This window comes from Corythoichthys intestinalis, chromosome 13 (assembly GCF_030265065.1).
Source record: "Corythoichthys intestinalis isolate RoL2023-P3 chromosome 13, ASM3026506v1, whole genome shotgun sequence".
NCBI classification, from domain to species: Eukaryota; Metazoa; Chordata; class Actinopteri; order Syngnathiformes; family Syngnathidae; genus Corythoichthys; species Corythoichthys intestinalis.
This window is the reverse complement of record NC_080407.1, coordinates 41,958,341-41,984,184: the sequence shown is the minus strand read 5'-3', so window position 1 is coordinate 41,984,184 and position 25,844 is coordinate 41,958,341. Positions and strand designations below refer to the sequence as shown.

Genomic DNA, 25,844 nt, shown 5'->3' with positions numbered 1-25,844 from the left:
CGAGCGTGAGGACCTTGCAGGTTTGATCAGGTTGATGGTGCTATACTTTCTTATTAGAGTGCTGGTGCTGGCGAGGTCCTCAGGAAATGACGTCATCAGGTAGCGGCCGTCAGCGAGGTGCATCCCTAGTTATGGCAGTAACTCAAAAACTACGCGGTCATTTTTTTTTTTTTAATACTATGAGTTTTGAGACAGCGAATGTTGCATTTAATACAATTTAACCGAATAAAATGCTCAATAACGAAATACAATTTGTATTTACTTTCACGCTTGCTTAAGTCGTGAATGGTGTCATTGCATACTGTGAACAACTGTGTACATTTGTCAAAGGAGGCATCTCAGCTCCGAGCTAATGAGGAAAACATTAACACAAAACAAGTGAGTAGCTTTCCAGTTTCACGTTGGACAAAGAAAAGTACGCAAAAAAAAGAAAAAAAGCAGGCGGTGTCGTATACGTGCGCGTCATGACGTAGAGGATGTGTGGCTTGAGTAGCCATCCGATTGCTTTGGGAAAAGTGGTGCTACTTAAGCTTGAGAACGATAAACCGATACGACCGGATATCCGGTTTTACAGGTGAGAGATACAGCTTTATCGATAGTCAAGTTACCATTCGACAGTAATTACCCATTAAATATTCAATGAACCGATAGTAAAGATAGAATTCGGCTATCGCGAGCACAAGAATCGGCTTCTAATGCCTAGATCAATGCATTGCTTAATATGATAATAATTTAGCTTTTACCTCACATGCTGCGCTTGAGTCATTCACCACACAGCGCACTTTGGATTGTGACCGCCGTCGTGGTTGCCTCAAATTCCCATTCATTTCAGCAGAACCGCTAGTAGTCGCCGTCATTACGCGATCGTCACTGGCGTGTCATAACAACGAGAGAGCTAACAAAACCACTGTAACGCACGCTCCGTAGCGTTTTCTTCACAGCCCAAAACGAAACTAGTAGCGGCAACGAAGCTAGAGGGGATCAACAGCTGAGCGAGCAGGTGCGTAGGGAAACGGAGTACCACAACGAAAAGTTGAAGAACAATAGGGACATTTTGAAAAGACAGATAGACTGTCATTTTTTGAGGGCAAGCAGGAACTTTCATTTCGGGGGCACGATGAAAGCGCTGGATGTTTCTCCACCCGTCTGCGTGGCTGTCGCGCGCCCGGTGGGGCTTGCGTGCTGCTGGATGTGGTAGGGCATGCTCGGGTTGGGGGTTCCGGTGCCGGGATTGGCAATGCGGCGGCGTAGGGTTGGTCGCCAACGGGCTTACACTCATAAGAGATTCACACGATTACTGGGTTCTAGATCACAGAACTGATTTGTGTACACTCTACCCCTTTCAATCACTTAGCTTATAGTCTTATAGACACCCCCACCCCCATTCTCCTCTTTCACTGGCCAATAGGCCCCCACATGGTGTAAACCGGAAATACATCTCGCTGACGATAGCACCAGCATATTAGTAACTAGTTTAGATGTTCAATGTATTTCTTGTTGTTGTTTGTGTATGTGTTTCTTTTCTTTCTTCTCTTGTATTTCTTTTCTTCTGTCCCCCCATAATCCCTTCCTGTTGGCTGCTTTGTCATAATAAAAAGATATTTTGAATGATCACAATGGGAGTATGTCAGACTCTCAATGTGAAACATTAAAACTGTTCAGAATCCGGGCACTTAGACTTCCATTCTCTGTGTCAAACAGCTGAACAGGACAGGTTTAAAAAAAAAAAAAAAAAAAAAGAAAGCGCTGGATCCAAAAACAGAGGAAATAATGTGGAGCTTCTGTCTCTCATTGCTGAGAGCAACACGGATCAACATTACCACCAGTCCACTAACAGTCTTTAGTGCAGTGCTTCTCAATTATTTTCTGTCACGCCCCCCCAAGGAAGACGTAAATGTTTCGCGCCCCCCCAAACTCTCTGCCGCCACTGTAAATAGTATCATTTGTCTATAAAATTACTATTATAAATACGCATCTGCCTAACATTGTGTCCTTTTTTTCTAATAAAGAAAAAAAGTAACATAGATCAACTTATAATAAAGTATAACTTTATTATAAACATTGTTTTGTTTGTAACAGAGAAGACTTGATGTGCATCAATTTGCCTGAATTAAAAAAAAAAAACTCACATCCAAACTAAAAAATACACTCAAGGTACATTTTTGACCATTTGATACAGAAAAATAAAATGTAATAAAATCAGTAAATAATACCAAATTAAAATTGATTAGAAACATTCACTCATGAGGACAATGTGCCAAAAAATTTGACCGAAAAAACAAATCTGAATAAAAGGGGGGGGGAAAGTGTCCTTGGACAGGACAGTTTTTATTTTTGCTGCTCACAGTATTTACCTCCTTTGCAATGATGTGGAGTTATTTTTCAATTAGCATGCTAACAATGCTTACTGATATAACACTGACAAAGCAGGACGATTGTCGGCAATATACGGCACGTTTTCACTGAAAAAATCAAGCGGCTTAACAATGATTGATTTGGCTTCTTGCTGTCTGCTATAATTATTTTTAGACACAGTAAACAGTGGTCTTTCATCATCACCCACTGTATTAAAAGTCAAAGCTAAAAGGCAAACGGTACGAAAAAAGCGCATTCACGGCGCCCGAGGTAGAACCGTAGGTGAGGGCAGTCGTCGTGACGATCCCAAGCCGAAAATGGCACTTCTCGGGCGGCGACGTGAGAACCGGACAAGACAGTGGGTCGCTGCGTGAGTGAGTCCGGTCGGAAAACTGCTTTCGAAAACGGCGGTGGCACACTGCTCTTCATATCTGTTGTCTGTGTGTGCTGAGTGCTCTTCCTTAGTTCAAAAATACTGCGCGCACTCTGAAAATGAGAGCGCCACTGCCACCTACTGAGTGGATGTGCAAGTACACTTTATTCCAGTACGGCAAAAAAAAAAAAAAAAAAAAAAACACATAAAACATGTTCCCCGAGGTCACATGCGCCCCCCCTGGCATTGCTCTGCGCCCCCCCAGGGGGGCGCGCCCCACTATTTGAGAAGTACTGCTTTAGTGGGACGTCGGGCAAAATACAAAATTACCTGATCGCTGCTATTGCTGATCTTCTTGAGAAAAGAAAGGAGGATGGACTTTGTGTACAAATAATCCGGATTTTTGGTGAGTAAAATGTTGCTCTTTTCTTAAATAATATGCAGTTTTATCTGGTTATTTTTTTATGCGTTTTTTGTGTGTCGTGGCTGTACCTGCAGTAGAAGTAGAAGCCATAAAATAGGTATTGAGGGTTGGATTGATTCAGACGGAGCACTACTGAAGGCCTAGGTGTGAAATGCACGGCCCGCCACTGATATATATATATAAATACATAAAAAAGACAGCTAGTGTGAAGCGGTACAGCGATCGTGAGTTTTTAACCCTAAAAATCAACCCACTACAATGGTGGAAAGGGCGGCATATTGTTTCCACGAAACGCAGTGTACTTAAACATGAACATGTGGATCAGTTGATCTTCCTCAAGAAAAATCTGCCCTTCAAAAAAGATATAGACAGTGATGAGGAATAAAAAAATGTGGAAGCACAGGCATAAGTGAATGACTTTGCTGTGTATAAGATTAAAGTAATGATTATAGACCTGTCTAAAATTATTATTTTTATTTATGATAACACTAGCAGGTTTAATTTTTTTTTTCTAGAGCTGCTGCATATAATTAACATTTTTTTTTGCTTGTAAGATGTTTATGTTGAAAGTTTGCACTTAAATTACTTACCTATTGTGTTCAAAACACCAGGAAATACAGTAATTAAATTACTGCACTTTATTGTTGTCTGTCACTGGCATTATATTTTATTATCAATCCCATCCAACAAAATGGCGGTCATATAGTAAGCTTTATTTTTATTTTTTTTTCATAAAAAATAAAAGATAACATTGGTATGAAATTTTGTTGTTTAATTTAATCTTTTTTTTATATGTTTAAAATACTGTACGAACACTCAACAAATGTTTACTATCGTATTGTTTTCACTCTGTATCGAACCGTATCGTTCTTAAACTGTATCGAATCGCCTAGCCTTAAAAATGTATCGTTTTTTAATCGAAACGTAACCTGTGTATCTAGATACATATCGAATCGGCTTCATGCCAGAGATTCCCAACCCTAGTGCTACTTTGAAGACAATCCACTTATCCCCACGACGTATGTAATCGACTAAAAGGTGGCAGGTATTTTCGAACAAGAATCCGTTCACTCTCGCCCCTGCTTCGTGTCGTCTGGGTGCACGTTGAAACTTCGAGGCCTGCTTAGCCTAGCCCACGGCTATGCCGACAGGATGTGTGTGGCGCATGCGCAGTAGCGGAGCTACGCACGGAGCTTGCCACGTCGACATCTATTCTGCATGCACAGGCGCGCCGCACTCTCGTCTCAACACGGAGTTACCGGTGCAACAAGCAGCTTTTTGTGCGGAGTTTACCCACTAAGTTCGCGAGGCAGGAGTTCCAGATCTACTTGACTGGAACAAGATCGAAAGATTTGGTCCGTCCATCTTCAAGTGTTTTTGTGCACGTTGAAGCTTCGCAGCCTAGTTATCTTAGCATAGCTTAGCTTGCGAACAGAACAACGTGGTTCGACGCTTGAACATCAAGTTGGAGCCTCCTAAAGTGTGCAAAATGAGCGCAAGAAGGACGCCAGCCACAAAGTTAGAGGCGGAACTTTTTGGCGCAAAAGATCAGCGACAACATCAACTATCGGCTGCCTGCAAAATGCAAGTTAAAGTTGTTCTTCGCAGACTATCAGGTTAGTTCACCGATTCGGGAAATAATATTCATTTATTGTCCCCGTGGTGTTGAATTTGAATTGAACGAGGAGCATTCACCCAGGCCTCCCTGTTTATTCTTAAAGATCATCCTTTATTGATTCCCGTAGGGAAATTTGGGTACACCGTTAAAAAATAACCTATAGAATATGCTCAATAAAATTAAGATAGCAATATGCACTCAGTTTTATCGTGTAAAATGTAACCAATTTTAATGAGAAAATATAACCTAAATACGTCAACAATAATATATTCCAAGAATTTGGGACAGGTTTACTTAACCCGGGGTTCAGCAACCCGTGGCTCCAGAGACGCATGCGGCTCTTTAGCGCTGCCCTAGTGCCTCCCTGGAGCTTTTTCAAAAATGTTTGAAGATGGGAAAGGGAAAAATATATTTGTTTGTTTAATATCGTTTCTGTCGGAGGAAAGACATGACACAAACATTCTTCTAATTCATTAATATTGTAATGACGTTAAACTTGAGCGGTATCGTACAACAGCGTAGTCGTGTAATGCGTCATTCGCAGTAGGATACACTGCAGGGAAAATAATTACCGTATTTTCCACACTACAAGGGGCATCAGAGTACAAGGCGTATCTTCAATGAATGGCCCATTTTAAAACTTATATAAAATTTGCAGCAAATTATAAAGCGCAGTAGTAGTAGTTGGCGTTGCATTGTGCATCCACAGGATGGAGCTGAGCTAAATGGAAAGTCATGGCTTGATTAACCAATATTCATCCATATACTATTAGATTATAGCGCATTAGATTATACGGCACACATTCGGCTTTTGAGAAAATTGAAGGCTTTTAGGTGCGCCTTACAGTGAGGAAAATACAGTAATCATGAAAGCTCATTATGTATTTGTAGCCAACCTAGTCATTTTGATAGTAGGCCAGGGGTCCTCAAATGCAAATATTGAAGGTCCACAATTGTTTATTTCATACAAGCATGGGTCCATTTATTAATGTCGGTCAAGTACAAGGCAGGTCAAAGGTGGTAAAGGTGGTTTTCTTTTGTCCAAATAAAAATACAATGCACATTTTGATTAAATAAAAAGAAATTGACAAAACATTTTCTTGACTTAAAAATACAAAAAAATTGCAAGTACAATGTTTACACATTTACACTGAATAGTTGACACATGGTACCCGCGGGTTATTAAAAGTATTAAAAAAGCATTGAATTTAGTTTTCCATTATTAAGGGTATTAAAAATATTAAATTAGCTGTTGTAAGTTTGGAATTTTTTCACCGTGGTCTTAATTTTCAAGAACATCCCAGTGCAACCTAAATTATATCCGTGACTAAGTTTTTTTTTTTGTTTTTTAAATCCATAACGAAGATGACGCATAGAATTTTTACGACGCACTGCACTACAAATCAAAATGCGTGCCAAACCACCACAACCGGCAAAACTGAGAATCCATCCATGCACCTCCGCATCGGGAATGCGTCCGTTTGTCGGTGGAACGAAAACCCTGGACACCAAAACAGACCACCATTCATATTAGAGATATCGGATCGGACGCCGATATGGGCAAAAAATGCGCATCGGTATCGGATCGGCCAACACGGAAAAATTCAGATCAAGACTTCCGATCCAGTTTTTTTAAAAAAGTCCGGTCCGGGTTTTCCAGTGCACCGATTTACATAATCCATTGCAGTTTTTGCCTCGGTTTCCTTAAAATCCAGTCCGCATTTTACGACACACCTTCAACACACTACATTTACTACGTGGTTTATTAGAGCCTACATGTATTTAAGGTAGAGGATCACTTTAAGTCTTGAGTTTTTTGTTTTGTTTTGTTTAGCACTTTGGGGGACAATGGAACACTGCTCCAACATCTTTTTCTGTTACTCAGCACAGCAAAACCAACCACTGGGTGGTAACATGTCACAGGTACACATGACCCAATTACTGGTTTCAAGGTATACAGTGGGAAGGGAACAGTATCTTTTCACGTATTTACCGTTTGACAGTTTGTATTACTCTAACACACTTAATATAATCAATCAGGGAATAGCATCTTTTCTCGTATTTACTGTGTGACTGATTATATTACTCTAAAGCACCCAAAATAAAATAAATGCCATTGATATTGAAGGGGAAACGATATCGTCATCGCACACACCGTCTAACTGTTTGCATTAGGCTAACACACGTAATATAATTAATCAGGAAATAGTATCATTTTCATATTTACGGTAGGACTACACTACTAATATAAAATAAATAGCACACCATAGTTTAATGAGAAGAAATAGAGATACACAATGCCGTCTTATCACAAGAGTGACGCACATACTCGGGTAATCTGCTCTCCCAGCAAACTCCAAGGACAAAGCGCTTTGTCCTAAAACAAGTACAACCAGCCTGGACAGCAAAGTTGATAGCGGGCGTCCAAATCCGCGCACGAACCTAAGCCGCCCAAAACCGGCCACAGCGGGGGTGGACCAAAAGCAACGCCCGGAAACGCCTTCGACAAGACCCGCGTCAGCAAAGACTTCAAAAAAGACTGAACACTGAGATAAGACAGATTTCTTCTGCTCGGAAACATGTAGCCTTGTTTTGGATCCAGAATTGTCCCTCCGTCATCTGTTTTTGCCTTGTTTTTTACCATTGTCGACGAATAAATTGTCAACCTGTTTTCGGCGAGTGTTCTTCAAGCTTTTGAAACATGGAGTCAGTGTGCAAAGGGTTAACACAGGAACGCGCGGAGTTTAGCTTCCTCCTTAGCCTGGCTCTGCGGGGGAGTCAGCGACGGAGTATATTTCCGTTCTGTTGCCGGCCTCCCCGTGCAGTTTGGGCTGGGAGGACTAAATTCCTTCAATATCATAGTTTAGAAAAACAAGAGGAATATATTTGATATTATGAACAGTTGGACTTGGAATGATTAGAACTGGCAGCGCCAGCAGAATGGGCAAATAAGGACAGAAAGATAGAGGACTCCTTCTGACCATGGAAGTCCAACGCACGCGTCATGCAGCTGACTGAGGAAGATTGACGCTGACAAGCAGGTGATAGACAAGCCCATGTCTGCACCACCAAATCCTGCAATCAGCTCTTCTGGACCGTCCAGAACAAATGGCGGGACATCTTGTCTTGCCACAAGGAACATCTGATACGAAAGATCCCGAGAAATTTAAAAAAACTACACTCACGTGGCGCTGAGGATGGCCAAATCCTTAACTCTCGTTGCTCTGACAACAGCACTGCCTGAATTCTCCTGTCCAATCCAGAAACAACGCCCAATTGCACCCTTCTTCCAGACCGCAGCCTGCCTCACCAGAGCCTTTAAAAGAGGAATGTTTTACCAGTGTTTCCCATAGGATTTTTTGAAACTGTGGTGGTGGGCTGCATCGGAGTCGGACAGCCTCACCATGTCGTGCCACGGCGAATTTTTTTTTTTCTTCATTATTTTTTCCCCCCCAAGAAGAACCATAACAAAGATATATTTGAAATATTTCATTAGCTAGGCTAATGTTATAGCTCTCAGCTACGGTACATGTATGTAAAATGCGTAGCTGATTACAGCTACGTTACCCTATGTAATAATGCGACTTTTTTTCTCGTAGCAATAGTACGACTTACATCGCGTAGTGACTCAGGGTTGGCAACCCAAACTGTTGAAAGAGCCATATTTGACCCCCCCCCCCAAAAAAAACAAAACAAAACAAAAAAAAAACTGATACAGTATGTCTGGAGCAGCAAAAAATTCAAAGCCTTGTACAAGCCTTATAATTATCAATACTAGCTATATTAGCCTACTATAAAAATGACTAAGTTGGCTAGAAATACATAATTAGCCTTCATGATTAAATGTTTATTTTCCCTGCAGTGGATCCTATAGCGCACCACGTGACTACTCTGTTGTACGATGCCACCACAAGTTTAACTTCATTACAATATTAATGAATTGAAAGAATGTTTATGTCATGTTTGTCCTCCTAGAAATCCTATTAAAACAAAAAATATATTTCCCTCCCCCATCTTTTTCCATTAAAAAAAAAAAAAAAAAAAGCTGCGCTAAAGAGCCGCGTGCGGCCCGAGAGCCGCGGGTTTCAGACCGCCGTCGTAGTCCTCCTTTTTCCTTTTTATTTGACCCTCGTAGGTACTACATTACCACAACAATAACAGTCCTTCTGTCAACTGACCCATTTACAGGACTGGGGGAATTCTAATAGCCGTGTAAAGAGTTTTACTTGATTCGGTGAGAAGGTGAATAGTTTTTTCCACGCTGTTCGTGAACTAAATTTCCACACAAACGCACAGCGAGGTACCATTAACTTAGCAAGGAGAGGTATGAGAGTCATTTTTCGAGTGTCCCAGAGCTCGCGAAATTGGGGGGGGGGGCGCATTTATCAAAGTTTCGTCAGCCGTAATTGTCTGAAGTTGGCGCGCCGGTGTTGTGCCGAAAAATAGCCACTCCACGCGAAATGTCCCCTCTGACGGGAGCGCCCACACGTCACTCGTACAAACAGCCTTCTCTTACCAATCGATGGACACGGAAACGACGTTCTTGTACCGTGAATATGTATCATTTTACTCTGCTTGAACTAATAAATATTTCACTGTGACCAACGCTCTGAAAATAGAGCAAGGCTTTATTTTGGGCCCCGCCTCTCCGCGCAAGTTCAATCAAAGTTTGCTTTACGTCCAAGACGGCCGTCCACCGCTCACTTTCGCCGAAAAGTCCGATCCAAACTATTGTAATGCCCCGGATATGGGGAAGAAGGAGAGAAGTCTGTATTTGCTTACCCACTTGATTGTGGTAACAATAATACAGAAAAACAATAACAAAATAACAGCGTGCTGCTAAGACATGCGACCGCTATCTCTCGCTATCTCGCTCGTTCTCCCATTCTTCCTACTCGTTCCCCTTGCGTCTCTTAAATAAATAAATAAATAAAATACTACTCTAAAATGCTACTCTACTACCCGCGCGCGCTCTCGCGGGTAGTAGAGTGGAATGGGCTACAGCTGTGTAATCGGCTGGCTGACGCATCTGATTATTATCTTTTTTTTATTCGGCAGGGGGGCAAACAAGACTGTGGCGGGCCCAAACGAGACTGTGGCGGGCCGCCACAGTCTCGTCCATTTGTGGGAAACACTGTTTACTAATCGTGGTCATTTTTCTCGGGAATCTTTTGTGATATGGTAACTCTGGATCCAGCCCTCCTGCCTGGGTCTCTGTGTGCTGTATGATTGTTGCAGACTAAATTGTCAACCTGCGTTTTGAAGCCTTTTTCCAGCTTTTAAAATGGAGTCTGTACAAGGTGAACACGCGGAGTTTGGCCTTTTGGCCGGGTTGTTGGATTTCCGCCGGCCCGGATCATTGGAATTGCGCTAGCGAAAAGGTAAAAGGCCAGCTAAAAGGCTGGCTTAAATGTCAGATTCCTTCAATTGGTATGAAAATGTCAAGGTTTCAAAACCACACATTTTTTTTTCGTCATACCATCCCTAAGGTATTAGCAATTTTTTTATGTCCCAAAAATGCATGGAGTAATCCCTTGCTTGCAGCTGCAAGGCTCAACCCTCACCCACTGGTTGTTGCTCAGTGCTACTCGGCTTCTTTTAAAGTGCCTATGACACCAAAAAGCATGTTTATTTCATATTTCACGCGGTATTTTATGCTATTGAATGAAATGGACAGCTTAGATGTGTGTGGAAGCGATCATTTTATTCAATTTTTTTAACCCCGCACCATAAAAATGAAGATCTTCCTGTTTTGAGGCGGAATGCGAATGTGACGTCACCCGGGTCAGCATCTCGCAATACAGCATTGCTTTATAGCATGCAGATGGACTGCGGATTCAGCTGATTTTGCAGATGAATTTCTTATTCGCATCACGCCACCCAAATGTGCTGCAGAAAACTGTTGCTGCACCAGAGGCGTGTGAGCCTTTTTGGGTTTCAAAAGGTCCCCATTTACCACGCTTATTGGCCAAAACAAGCCCTACTACTTTTGGGACCATTGGACTTGAAGTGAGTAAACATTGTATTTTGTATTATGTCAAATACTGGGATCATGACACGCACATTAATACGAAGGTGACTTGCATTTTGTGGCTGATTGTCCACCGAGAATGCTACTCGGCCGACGACCAGCGGCTGTTCACACACACCCCTCGGTCCTTTGCGTGCCCGCGGGAGAGCGCTATAGACCCTACTCACGTGACGTCACAGCCACGCCCCCGCGCCATGAGGTCCGCATACTCGTCATAGAAATGCATTAGCGCTTCGTAAATTCTTCCTATTATTGCACGTTTTACTGCTCGTCAACATTAATACTCAAAATGGTGAAGTCGTGTGTGGCGGTCGGTTGCAAAAACAGAGAAGATAGACGGAGAGACTTGAAGTTTTACCGTATTCCGAGAGACCCGGAGGGGAGAGCGAGATTGACTGCTGCAATTCGACGAGAAAACTGGGCTCCAAACGACTACGACTACTACAAACGTAGTCATTTTATATCTGGTAAGATGCATTTAATATATATTTAGAGGGTTTTGGGCTGACAACCACAATTAAGATCATTGCTAGGCTAATCGCCCACAACATACACGTATGTATGTAGTTAGTGCTATCGCTAAACCATATAAACATTAAAAGCCCTAGCTCCATTGACAAATGACATGAAATACATTAGACTTGACAGTGGATGGTAGCAAGAACAAAAGATTTTGAATTGAAAATTTCGTAACTCACCTTCCGAGCACAAGATTCCTGCCGAATTTTCGTGTACGAGGACGTGTTTCACCCAACCAGCAACGTAGCATTTATAAGCCTCCAAGCTCTTAAAGTTTTTCAAACTTTCGTGAGAATAGGCTGATTTTGTGTGGGTATCAAATGTCAGGCGAAGCCAGCGGGTCGAAAAACATCGATTTAGGCATCAAATACGGATCTGGCGAATGGATAAACTGAAGTTTTTCCACGTAACGCCTTTTATGCAACGGATCCAATGAGTTTACAGCGTCAGATAACACCGGGGCTTCCATGAATTGCTCTATAACTTGCTCGACTAATTGAAAACAATGAGAATAGGTCTGAAAAAGAGGTACAGTATGGCGGCCGGAAACAGCGACACGCCCATTTTGTGACGTAGGTGAGTAGGGTCTATACTCTGCTTATTGCCCTCTTCGTGTGCCCGGTATTCTGTCAAATTTTCCACCCCATCAGAAATTGCAACTTCGTGTTAAGAATGGCGCGAATACAGCGATTACAGAGTAAACACTACAAACTTTCTTTAAATAAAGGACTATTTACTAACGTTTGATCATGGACGAACATGTAGAAAAGTTCTCCTCAGACACATCCTGCCATGTTTGCTGCACAACAACCACACGCCGCTCTCTTACTGTTTACGTCTTCACCGTGTAGTAAAGCATTATTTTACGCCATATTCGTGTTGACCATGTGGGAGCTGCGCGCTCCTCCGATGTCGGCTGGTTTGTCTGGCGGTCATTCTCCAGCTGCTTCCCTGGCAAATCAGCTTTCCTCCTGCCGAGTCTGATGAGCTGTAACTTGCTCGCCGCCGGGTGGTTTGCTGATCGGCGAAGACAATCAACAACCCCGCCGCCGTGTGACATCATCCTGGGTAGTTTTGTGTGATTGTTCGCTTCAAAAGCCGAGAATAAGACTTTGAAAAATCACTCTGTTTGGGTTAGCATGTCTGCTAGCTGTCACGCCTACTAGTTTATTTACGCTCTCTGCAGCAATAGGGAAGTCACAAACATCTTGAATTTGAAACTATGTCGTACTACGTCGTATGATGTCAGCAATTAGCCTAGCAATGATCTTAATTGTGGTTGTCAGGCCAAAACCCTCTAAATATATATTAAATGCATCTTACCGGATATAAAATGACTACTACATAGTCTGTGGTGATTTTTTTGGTGTCCAATTTTCACGTCGAATCGCAGCCGTCCATTTCGCTCTTCTATTTGGATCCCTCGGAATACGGTAAAATTTCAAGTCTCTCCTTCCATCTTCTCTATTAGTGCAACCAACAGCCACACACGCCTTCACCATTTTGACTATTAATGTTAAGGAGCAGAAAAACACGCCGTAAATAGGAGAAATGTACGTAGCCGTAATAGGTTAACACTATGTTTTGACGGACAAGTGGGCGGAACCCTACAGCGACCACGTGGTACGTGGGTAAGCTCTATAAAATCAGTCTCACCCAAGCGCCAGCAGAGGGCGGCAAAACTCCATAAAACACAATTAACAAGTAGTTCACTGTACTGTCATTTAAATCTGTCTGAGCAGGGGGAGTGCGTTAATTGTGTCAAATATTTTAACGTGATTAATTTAAAAAATTAACGCCCGTTAACGCGATACTTTTGACAGCCCTACTTAATAACTTAAGCATTTAGGCAAATGAAAACTTTTCCCGTCGTAGCTTCTGCAATGGTGTTCCATAGGGATGCAACGATAGTTAAGTCACGGTTCGGTACAATTTTTGATACGGGGGACACAATTTTTGATCCGATTCAATACATTTAATGCTCTGTAAAAAAAATAACAATTATATTTTTTGTTTGTTTGTTTTTTGTTTGTTTTTTTGCTAGCGAGCAAAAATTAAATTGCCATCATATAAACATGCATTTTAGTGCATAATATTTATGTGCTTACTTCTTACTGATCTGAAAAAAAATTGTAATAAAGTGCTGGAAACAATCTTTACTGTTTGTAAAGTGAGGCAGGGCACACCGTTGATTGCTACAGGTCTCTTAGCAGCTAGGTTTACTACATGAGCAAGACATCCTATTTGTGGTCCGAATCCATCTGTGTCACGTACTGAATTAACAATATTTGCAACATTATCTATAGTCACTGGTATGGATTGATTTGGCCTTCTTAACTTCCATTCAGTCATGACAGTTTAGAATTCATCGATTTAGTACAGTTCCCATTGGCAGTGTATCAAATACTTGTTCTCCCCACTGTATATGGACTACGTGTCCCATAATCCCTGTGGGCTCACGTAGCCAATGGCATGGAACGTAGCACATCTAGTTTGCCATTTCATGATATCTAGTGTGTGCGCCGCTGAAGTCACGTCTGCTCAATATTACACGACACCAGCATATGACAATCGACTTTCATAAACAGGACGGGTTTGAAGCACAGCGCTCTTAATTTCATTCAGCTGTTCGTTGTCAAAGCGAGGTTGTTCGTAGCAGCCAAGTCGGTAGCAATGTTTTGGCAGACTTCGTTGTAAATATCCGGCGTTGTGACGAAAAATAGCCGCCCCGCATGATATGTCACTCTTGACGGGAGCGCCCACACGTCAACAACACTGGCGCGCCATAGACGGTCCACAGTCACTCCGGAGCACTGACGCGGCCGGTATACGTTGAACAATAGGCTATAATGGGAACGATTGGCTCCGGCGCTAGTTTTTGCCAGACCTGGAACGAAGATGCTTTTAGCGCAGTTGGTAACGAGGAATCCGAACTTTTAGCAGCACGTATCGACGCGCACGCGAGGCGATAAATCGCAGCGGAAAAATTACCGCCTTCATTTTTATTTATCGCGCGATAAATGAAATTATTGCATATTGCGACAGGCTTACACACAAGTCGAACTCGCAATGAACAAAATGCGGAAGAAGCTGGCTTCAGCGTAAGCCCAGGCCAAAACAAGAAACAAAATGAAACTACACTTGAACCCCACCCGCTAAGTAAACCCTGATCGTAAAAAGGAAATAACAAAAAGACTGCAACTACCCTGGCTTCTAACTAAACAAATCGGGTTGAACGAAAACAGCAGTTTACCTCTACTGCTGCGGTGCTCTTATTTACAGTGGTGAACAAAAACGATCCAATAACGATTGAACACAAAATACCTCATCGAAAAAGCGGGAGTGTAACTGTTAGGGAAATATTAGTAAGAAGAAGGGAATTGCATTTATCCTAGTTAGTGGTTTTATTAACTTGTAACCCATGTATTCACTAAGTGCTTTGAGTTGCTACAGGTCACATTCCACAGTAAAGAGGGGGTGGTGAGCCGGCCACTCACGACCTCCCCTGGGGATAAGTTTACGATGTTGCTCCAAACAAATGGTGTTTCTTGAAGTACTCGGCTTAAAGTGAGATAGCATTGTTGTAAACATTTTGACATTATCTCACTTGGAGAAGAAACACATGTGACTTAGGAAGGGCGAGTGAAGAGGAGGGCCACTCACTTTTACCTGATTAGAATATAACCAATAGACCATTGCCATGTTTGAATGTTTATTCTGTTTCATGAATATGTATCCATGTTGCTTTAAAAGGAAAAGTATGTGCTGAAATAAAACGAGTTGGCTTGTGAACGCATCCTGTGTGTGTTTCGCTTCCTGCTTCCATGCGCATGTAAAAGAGGCTCGAGTGACGTCCGTGTGGACGACTGGCCTGATGATTTAATCCCCAATGGGTGGGAGGCGAGACTCCTGGTGTTATTATGGATTTTCCTGACAGTAACAAAGTAGCGATCAAATGCACAGGTGAATGAATGGCGAGCTAACAGCTGGCGAGGAGGTACGCTGCACGTATGCTCTCAGAGTGTTGACTGTAAAATGACGAGCGGTCAGATGACTTTTTTTAGCGCTGCCTTTATTTGGTTAACAAGACTCAGGCACAATACAACACACGCGGGGATGCGAGCTCAAACAACAGCCTAGTAGTATTACCGTGTATCTGCTTAACTGCCGTAAAGCAAGTGTCGTTATTGCCGCAAATGTAAACACAGCGCTGCATAATAGATACATGACAGACAGCGGCTAGTTTTTGAAGTTGGCACCCTACCTCGGGTGGCCCATCAGCGGCGGCGACGTCCTCCGGCGTCAATCAGAGTACGTGACGTTGGGAGGGAAGGCAGCCAGCTGGAGGACGCGACGATCAGCTGACTGACAGTCTCAAAAAAACATAACAAACGGCTAAGGGCCGTCGCACCACTCAGAAGTGCAGTGAGCCACATGGGTAACGGTTAAGTGTAAAACATGGAAGAAAAGCAGTTTGGCCCTCTGGTTGGGGAATTCAAATTAAAAAAAGAATATAGATGGAACAACTCTCAGAAAATGTAAATAAGTTGGTTTGCCTCAGCGACTGGCTGGAGGATGAGTAGAGAAGAGGGCCACATTTATGTGTACACTACACACACTCTGCACACATTCTAAATAATACTGTTTCTGTTACTGTTCTAAGGCTCTGTTGTGTGTTTGTTTTTGCAGAGAAAAAGAAAATGTCTTCAACAGAAAAAATGTTAATGCCTTCTTGTGGATTTATTGTTATAATCAACAAATACAGTACTTATGTACAGTATATTGAATGTATATATCCGTCTTGTGTCTTTCCATTCCAAAAATAATTTGCAGAAAAATATGGCATATTTTATAGATGGTTTGAATTGCGATTAATTACGATTAATTAATTTTTAAGTTGTGATTAACTCAAAAATTGTAATCGTTTGACAGCCCTAATAACCCTTACTTTTGGAGGCTGTGGTCGTAAAGTTAATATGAGAAACTTGAAACTGTTCAGTGTTGCAACTGTTCAATTTTGCACATCAGATTTTTTTAAAAAGAAAAAGTCTGAGCCAATGTTATTTTTATTTTGTTTTTCAAAATACCTACATTTCAGAATATTATATTTTCTATTTTTGAGCAGAATTCTAGCTTTGTATAGGCTATTGTTGAAAGCACTAAAGTGTGTAATCTAGCACATTTATATTTTGCATTTTGTTTTTTTACTGTACTGAAAATGAACCGAACCGTGACCTCAAAACCGAGGTACGTACCGAACCGAGATTTTTGTGTACTGTTACACGCCTAGTAAAAATATTGGAATAGAGAGACTGAAACAAGGACATTTTGCAGCTCTCTTCATTGCATTTTCCTCGTTCTGAATAATTCCCCCTCAATGGGGCTGAATTTTAAATCAGATGAAACAATGACCCTGCTGACGTAATCCTCCTGTTGGGGACGCTAGAGCCCATTAATGGTAGGCGTTGCTAAACGGCAATTTAAAAGACTAATTTCTCGTCATCTGCGCTTTGCCAAATTCTTGTATATCTTCTAATTGTTTCAAAATATGATTCTAATTCACATAATAATGCTATTTAGGACTTTTTTTTTTATCATGTCGTAGGAACTTTAAAAAAAATGAAAATGCATCTTTAGCTATTTTTGGCCGATAGTTTCCGCCGCCGAATTTTCGGTCGCATCTCTATGCGAAAGTTTTTTTTGTGCCTCAATATGAAAGGACGGGTATTTGCACTTGTTTGATGAAAGCTTTTTAAAACCCCGCAATGCACTGAATCCGCGCAACGTGAACCGTGACGTTGCGAGGGATAACTGTACCCGTCATCAAGTTTTGCACAAAGGAAAGACTGGCCGATCACGGCACCATGGTCCAAAAAATATTTCAAGGATTTTCTTGTTTCAGAAATCAGGGTTTCCCCTAGGATTTTTTGAAACTGTGTTGGTGGGGTGCATCGGAGTCGGACAGCCTCACCATGTTGTGCCACGGTGAATTTTTTTTTTCTTGAAAATTCCTGAAAATAGAGCAAGGCTCTATTTTGGCCCGTCTCCCGGCGCAAATTCATTCAAACTTTGCCTTCCATCCACCGCTCACTTTCATAACAGTATTTTGGATCAGACTTTTCGGCGAGAGTGAGCGGTGGACAGCCGTCTTGGACGGAACAGCAAGTTTAAATTAATTTGCGCCGAGAGGTGGGGCCCAAGAGCGCTGCCGCGCTAACGTCAACAACACCTCCAAAGCAGAAGGGCAGGTGTACTTATATCTGTGCTATTCGACTGTTTCGGCGGACGGATACGCAATCATGGCTGATGAAAGCCTGATAAATGCGCTTTTTTTTCCGCAAGCTCTGGGACACTCAAAAAATGACTCTTACCTCTCCTTGCTAAGCTAAATAGTACCTCGATGTTCGTTTATGTGGAAATGTAGTTCACGGACAACAACAAAAAAACGATTCACCTTCTCACCGAAACTAGTAACTCTTTACATGGGTATTAGAATTTCCCCCTACTCCTTGAAATGCGTCCGTTAACAGAAGGCAAGGCAAGGCAAATTTATTTATATAGACCAATTCAACACAAGGCAATTCAAAGTGCTTTACATCATATGAAGATCATAAAAGACACAGAAGGACTATTATTGTTGTGGTAATGTAGTACTATTAATTTCAATTTATCCATACACACATTTGTATTCACAAAGTGTACATCATCTCATATTGCTGAGCTAGGATCATGTGTGAGTCCGGTCTCTTTAAGAAGCTACTCAAAGCTTATAGCCAGGAGCCTGCGTATATTAAGACAATCATAAGAAAAATTATAAGAGCAGAAAGGGTGAATTATCGCATATTATAGTATCCTCATAAAACAACATACAGACAAAAAAATAACAAACACTAAATACACACACACACACAAAGAAAGACTTCCCTAGAAGAGGAGAATTTATAACCTCGATATGTTGGAATTTTTATATTTATTGATCAGAATGCTTTTTAGCACCGTTTTGGAGATGTTGGAGATGGATTTCAACACTTTTAATTTGTCATCAATCTCGTTCCAAATTAGCGCCAAATAAAAGGAAAAACAAAAGGACTACAACATGTAAGGCGTACTATTGCTACGAGAAAAAACACATTATTACGAAGGGTAACGTAGCTGTAATTAGCTCCGCATTTTACGTACATCAACTGTAGCTGAGAGCTACGACATTAGCCTGGCTAATGAAATATTTCAAATAGATCTTTGTTATGGTTCTTCTTGGGTAGAAAAGTGTGTGTGTGGGGGGGGGGTCACATCAAAAAATCTCATCCGTCATGCAGCCCACTGCCACAGCTTCAAAAAATCCCAGGGGAAACCCTGGGTTTATTTTTTATTTTATTATTTATACTTCATTTTGGGACATTCTTGAGTCACTTCCTTTTCAGCAGAGGAGGGTAGAGTAGACAAAACTTTGACTCAAGTAAGAGTAGCGTTACTTCAAAATAATATTACAAAAGTAATCATCCCCAAAAAATGGACTCAAGTACAAGTAAAAAAAAGTTTTTGGTGAAAAGAATACTCAAGTCCTGATTAAAATTGTAACTGCTTACATTTTTGTTTGATTTTTTTTTTTTTTTATCAATAAATAGTATAAATGATTAAAATTGCCGCTGCTTGCGCCTGAAGGATGAGGGCGTGTCAATGCACGATGACTAACAGCTAATCGGTGCATCATTGTCATGGGAATGACAGCCCTGAATGCATCTTGTACGCACGCGCACATATACTCTTTCTCTCTCTCTCTCGCTCACTCAGCCAGTCTAACCTCACGGCCTAGTAGCTGGATAGACGGTCCATACGATATATCATTTGTCTTCTTGTGTCTTGCAGGTTTCAGCAAATATCTTGGTCCTGAGTGGCGGGAGTCTGAGACCCCTGACATTCAAGAGGAAGTTGAGCACCCGCAAATGAAACAGGAAGAGCCAGAACACCCTCAACAGCAAAAGAGAGAAGTACAACTTCCAATCAAAAAGGAGGAGGTAGAGTTGCCATACGCTAAAGAGGAGGACGATATCACCGTGTCCACTGGTGAGACCTTGAATAGCGAGTATGGTCCGAGTGAGCCCAGCAGAGGGACGGAGCCTCCAAGCAGCAGCTCAAAAGATGGACTGGAAGCACACATTTTCATCGCACCATCAGATAGAAATGGTGCCATGTCACACTCACCTTACAAAGATGATGGTCATAAGAAATCTCACTGTGTGGAAACCTTTGCTAATAACTATACTTGTCGTTTGCATATGAAGAGCCACACTGGTGAAAATCGTCTTGTCTGCTCAGATTGTGGTCAAAAATTCAGTTCCAAGAACACTTTAAAAAGTCACACAAGAACTCACACTGGTGAAAAACCTTTTCCCTGCTCAGTTTGTGGTCAAAGATTCGGTCGAAAGGGACACTTAAACACACACACAAGAACCCACACTGGTGAAAAACCTTTTCCCTGCTCAGTTTGTGGTCAACGATTCAGTCTTAAAAGTAGCTTAAAAGTACACACAAGAACCCACACTGGCGAAAAACCTTTTTCCTGCTCAGTATGTGGTCAAGGATTCAGTAATAAGAGTGCCTTAATAGTACACACAAGAACCCACACTGGCGAAAAACCTTTTTCCTGCTCAGTTTGTGGTCAAGGATTTAGTCATATGAGTAGTTTAAAAGTCCACACAAGAACCCACACTGGCGAAAAACCTTTTTCCTGCTCAGTTTGTGGTCAAGGATTCACTCAAATGCAACAATTAAAAGTACACACAAGAACCCACACTGGTGAAAAACCTTTCGTCTGCTCAGTTTGTGGAAAAAGATTCACTCAGAAGGGCGCCTTAAACACACACACAAGAACCCACACTGGCGAAAAACCTTTTTCCTGCTCAGTTTGTGGTCAAGGATTCACTCAAATTCACCACTTAAAAGTACACACAAGAACCCACACTGGTGAAAAACCTTTCGTCTGCTCAGTTTGTGGTCAAGGATTCACTCAAATTCACCACTTAAAAGTACACACAAGAACCCACACTGGTGAAAAACCTTTTTCCTGCTCAGATTGTGGTCAAAAATTTGCCTGCAAGGATCGGATTAAGAGACACGTGTGTATTGGTGTGAGAAGCAGTGGCCAATGACTGTTTTGTTTGTCATACATACCACCTTTATTAGATTGTGCACACAGGTAAATTGTAGTTTGTTGAGTTCCCTCAAATCCTGTTGAGGATGGGCAGTATTGGTGCCTTATATTCAATTCAATTTTATTTGTATAGCCCTGGATCACAACAAAATTGTCTCAAAGGGCTTTGCAGAGGCAATATGATACACAATCAGAAACAGCAAATGAAGCAACATGTGATTTGTCCAAACCTTGTATGACGTGGATCCACACGGTTGCCAAAAATATTGGCTCACCTGATTTAACTCTCAGGTTGAATGGCATTATTTATATAATACTCGCCCTCTTTGAAACTACACTTTTCACAGCTAATATTTGAAACAGTAGACCCCAAATTACAACATTTCTAAATCATTCATCAATAGTATAATTACATGAAGATGCAAAATTATGATTGGCTCACAATTATTAGTTTTTTTGGGGAGGGCGATTATGATTTAAAAAGTTACTATTACTACTCTTGACTGACAGTGACTGTTACGACAGAGTATTGGGGACAAATAGAGGGAGGGGAAAAAATGATGGCATTTTACTCTTACTACAAGGAAAAAGTCGGATTATTACGTAGGAGTAATGTAACTGAATAAGGGGCTACATACTTTATGTACACGTACCTTAGCTGGGAGCTCCGACAAAGTATTCGTACAAATCCTTTGATGGATTAAAATTTCATGTAGATGAGCTAAAAGGTAACGGATTTCCTTATTTTGAAAACTGATTATAAAACACAGCTTCATGGGATGCTTTCATTATTGTTGACTTTAGTGGAGGGGGCAAAGCGCTTCAGAAAGTACGCGGCTACTTATTCAGCTACATTACCCCTACGTAACAGGATGACTTTTTTTCCTCGTAGTAACAGTACGACTATAGTCTCGTATTCCTCTATTCTTTATTTTGGCCTAATACTTGTACAAATTGGACAATGGTTATTAAAATTTTGGTTTTAATCATTCCGGCTTCACTCGATTTAAAATCTCTCGACTCTGCTTCAAATTTTAAAGGGCTTGTACTTAAATTTTATTCATTATAAACAACTTGTTTTTATTCAGTCCTTGCATCCCCTTCCCTTTGTTCAGAACAAGCCTACTTACAATTCTAATATTAACATTCAAAACTGGGTTGTTACTAAAACCTATACTTTGTTACCAAGTCGATTCTAAGATTCAGAAAATTTGACAGGACTGCGTTTTTTGCAATACCGAAGTATCGCCGTTACAGACGCAGCAGATCTGGCCGCTTCTTTTGTGTGGCATACGAGGCGACACAAGTTGCTGGAAAAGCAGTCATTTACACCGCTAAAATGGGGGTTGTAAATAGGGCTGCAGCTATCGAATATTTTAGTAATCGAGTAATCGGATAAAACAAATATATTTTTAGGTGAAGAGCAATTATAAATATACATGAGAAAACAAAAAATTTCATCTAATCTTGAACCATTTTCAGTCAATCAATGTCTTTATTTTCGATGTATATTGTTGAAAACAGCCAACAATTGCATCTCAGATGTAACTAGAATTAAAAAAAAAAAAGACTAATTCACTGCTTTCACTCAAAAAACTTTTAGATCTTATTAAAAAAAATAAAAATAAAATATATATATATATATAAAACCTAAAGATGCCGTTACGCTTGATAACACACATCACTTAAAAGTTAGGATTTTTTCCCACGTGTTTCAATTGAATTTCTCTTTGTGTCAAGCCATTTTTAAGTTCTAGTTAAGTTTTAGGTTAGTCTAAACTGCCGATGATTGTAAACTTTTATAGCAAAGTTTGATTTTTGCCTCAGCTAGCTACCAGTAAGCTAAACCGCGCTAGGCATTATGGGAAACGTAGTTTTGAACTGCTACGTTTGGAAACATGCTGATTGAATAGTTTGTCAGTTTATTTCGGTTTTTGTTTGTGTGCAATCTAGAACATTGAATGAGAACATCAATTGAATGGGAATAACAATTTGTCAAGGACAATTGTCGTGATTGTAATTTATAAAAATGTTTAGGTGGCACATAGCGTACTGTGTGTATGTGTATTGACTGGACCACATTTCTATGGGTCTGCATTTTATATATATATATTATTATTATTATTTTTTTTTAAAGTCATTATTTTTTTTTCAAACTACATTTTTCCATCCAGAGTAAGGGGGCACACTTTAAATATATTAAAGTGATATTGGCATCATTGACTGAACTTCAAATAAAATTCAAGTATCTTGAGGCCGGGCTGAGGGTCCTCTTTTTTAGAAATCAAAATATGGTCACCCTAGCTTAGGGTCCCTTGTAGTCGTTAGCCGCCACGAGCTAGCCGCTAGCACTAATCGCTAATGCTAATCGTTGGCCCCTTTAGCCACATGGTGGAGGCTGAATTTTGTTTGTTGCCTATTCACTTATCTAAATTGTAATTTATTTTCCTGCTTAATGTGTATGCTCATTATTGTGAATGATTAGCTTTGTATGCATTATGTAAGCAGTGTATTTCATTTATATTATATTTAATGTTGTTCCTGTTAATTTAGATATGTTTATAATACAGTATATGTTTGTAGGTTATATATATTACTGACATGTTATATGGTTATCTTGTATTTACAGAAACCACAATACAACAAAATAAATCTCATACTACTTTCATCATCATTAAAGGAAACAAATCCTGAACGTCCCCTGATGAGTCTCTGGTCAGAGTCATAACTCCATAGCGTCGCCGGCTTTATACCACACACCCACAGAGGGATCCCCATCAAATGAACCCTCTTTTTCGGTTATTATTATTATTATTATAATATAATATATCATTATTTTATGTAGTTTTGTTCCGTGAAGAATCCAGAATGGGTTATTCTATTGTGGCTCTCTGAAAAACAATACTTTTTTACATTTAGGCACTCCTGCAATCGTCACTTTTTTTTCTGTTACAAACTGACCCCGGGCTCTCATCAGAGAAGGGAAAAGTTATGTGGCCCCCACAGGAAAAAGTTTGGGGACCCCTGCAATAGAGCATCTTTGGGATGTGGTGGAACGGGAGATTCGCATCATGGATGTGCAGCCGACAAATCTGCACCAGCTGTGTGATGCCATTATGTCAATATGGACCAAACTCTCTGAGGAATGCTTCCAGCACCTTGTTGAATCTATGCCACGAAGAATTGAGGCAGTTCTGAAGGCAAAAGGGGGTCCAACCTGTTACTAACATGGTGTACTTAATAAAGTGGCCAGTGAGTGTATATGTACAATTTTACCAAAGCAAAAGAATTCTATAGGGATTGAATTAGGCAATCAATTTACATATTGTACATTTGGCTTTTTTCCCTCCATCAGACACGCGCGTGAGGACCTTGCAGGTTTGATCAAGTTGATGGCGCTATACTTTCTTATTAGAGTGCTGGTGCTGGCGGGGTCCTCAGGAAATGACGTCATCAGGTAGCGGCCGTCAGCGAGGTGCATCCCGAGTTATGGCAGTAACTCAAAAACTAAGCGGTCATTTAAAAAAAAAAAAAAAAAAAAATTTATACTATGAGTTTTGAGACAGCAAATGTTGCATTTAATACAATTTAACCGAATAAAACGCTCAAGAACGAAATACAATTTGTATTTCACGCTTGCTTAAGTCGCGAATGGTGTCATTGCATACTGTGAACAACTGTGTACATTTGTCAAAGGAGGCATCTCAGCTCCGAGCTAATGAGGAAAACATTAACACAAAACAAGTGAGTATCTTTCCAGTTTCACGTTGGACAAAGTACGCAAAAAAAAAAAAAAGGCGGTGTCGTATACGTGCGCGTCATGACGTAGAGGATGTGAGTGGCTTGAGTAGCCATCCGATTGCTTTGGGAAAAGTGGTGCTACTTAAGCTTGAGAACGATAAACCGATACGACCGGATATCCGGTTTTACAGGTGAGAGTAAAGTTACCATTCGACAGTAATTACCCATTAAATATTCAATGAACTGATAGTAGAGATAGAATTCGGCTATCGCGAGCACAAGAATCGGCTTCTAATGCCTAGATCAATGCATTGCTTAATATGATAATTTAGCTTTTACCTCACATGCTGCGCTTGAGTCATTCACCACACAGCGCACTTAGATTGTGACCGCCGTCGTGGTTGCCTCAAATTCCCATTCATTTCGGCAGAACCGCTAGTAGTCGCCGTCATTACCCGATCGTCACTGGCGTGTCATAACAACGAGAGAGCTAACAAAACCACTGTTACGCACGCTCCGTAGCGTTTTCTTCACAGCCCAAAACGAAACTAGTAGCGGCAACGAAGCAACATGCTAAAACAATGGACAGTTTGCATACCACGCCAGCGACGTGCATCGATTGATTTTTAACGCACCCAGGAAAACAAAAGTCGGACTTCCAAGTGTCGAAGGCAGCCAAATCTGTTCACATGGGACAGAACTAGAGTGAAAATAGGAAAGCAGAAAAAATAATTGATGTTTTGGGAAAAGCTGTGACTTTTTTGTGAATAGTTGCTTATAGTATTATTCATTTTTTCTTCTGATGTGCAATGTTTGGTACGTTCATACCCCCTGGCATATTTGTGTTCTTTTGTTTTTTGGTTTGTATTATTATTTTCTGTCTATTTCTGTGTTTGTATTGCTGTTTGTTCTGTCGTGTTGTTGTTAATTAAAAAAAAAAAAAAAAACACACAGCTAGTGTGAAGCGGTACAGCGATCGTGAGTTTTTAACCCTAAAAATCAACCCACTGCAATGGTGGAAAGGGCGGCATATTGTTTCCACGAAACGCAGTGTACTTAAACATGAACATGTTGATCAGTTGATCTTCCTCAAGAAAAATCTGCCCTTCAAAAAAGATATAGACAGTGATGAGGAATAAAAAAAATGTGGAAGCACAGGCATAAGTGAATGACTTTGCTGTGTATAAGATTAAAGTAATGATTATAGACCTGTCTGTCTAAAATGCCATGTTTTCATTCCCCCAGTTATAGCAGTGGTAAAGCATAATTTATTATTTTTATTTATGATAACACTAGCAGGTTTAATTTTTTTTCTAGAGCTGCTGCATATAATTAACATTTTTTTTGCTTGTAAGATGTTTATGTTGAAAGTTTGCACTTAAATTACTTACCTATTGTGTTCAAAACACCAGGAAATACAGTAATTAAATTACTGCACTTTATTGTTGTCTGTCACTGGCATTATATTTTATTATCAATCCCATCCAACAAAATGGCGGTCATATAGTAAGCTTTATTTTTTTCATAAAAAATAAAACATAACAAAATTTCATACCAATGTTGTTTAGTTTAATATTTTTTTATATGTTTAAAATACTGTACGAACACTCAAGAAATGTTTACTATCGTATC

The 25,844-nt window shown here is 40.6% G+C and overlaps 1 protein-coding gene across 3 annotated transcripts; it reads left to right on the top strand.

Moving 5' to 3' along the window:
- The first annotated feature begins 502 nt into the window (after positions 1–502).
- On the top strand, positions 503–25,261 carry LOC130928962 (oocyte zinc finger protein XlCOF6.1-like). 3 transcript variants are annotated; one of them, XR_009066765.1, is made up of 3 exons: positions 4,393–4,768; positions 19,187–23,269; positions 23,391–25,259. XR_009066765.1 is itself a non-coding variant. In XM_057855816.1 (2 exons), the coding sequence occupies exon 2, from the start codon at positions 19,264–19,266 to the stop codon at positions 20,467–20,469; it is 1,206 nt and encodes a 401-aa protein (XP_057711799.1). In that variant the 5' UTR covers positions 503–574; positions 19,187–19,263; the 3' UTR covers positions 20,470–25,261. The 3 variants fall into 3 exon arrangements, 2 of the variants coding, with proteins under 2 accessions (XP_057711799.1, XP_057711798.1); XM_057855816.1 differs by lacking the exon at positions 4,393–4,768 and adding an exon at positions 503–574 and having other exon boundaries at positions 19,187–25,261; XM_057855815.1 differs by having other exon boundaries at positions 19,187–25,260.
- The last annotated feature ends 583 nt before the right edge of the window (positions 25,262–25,844 follow it).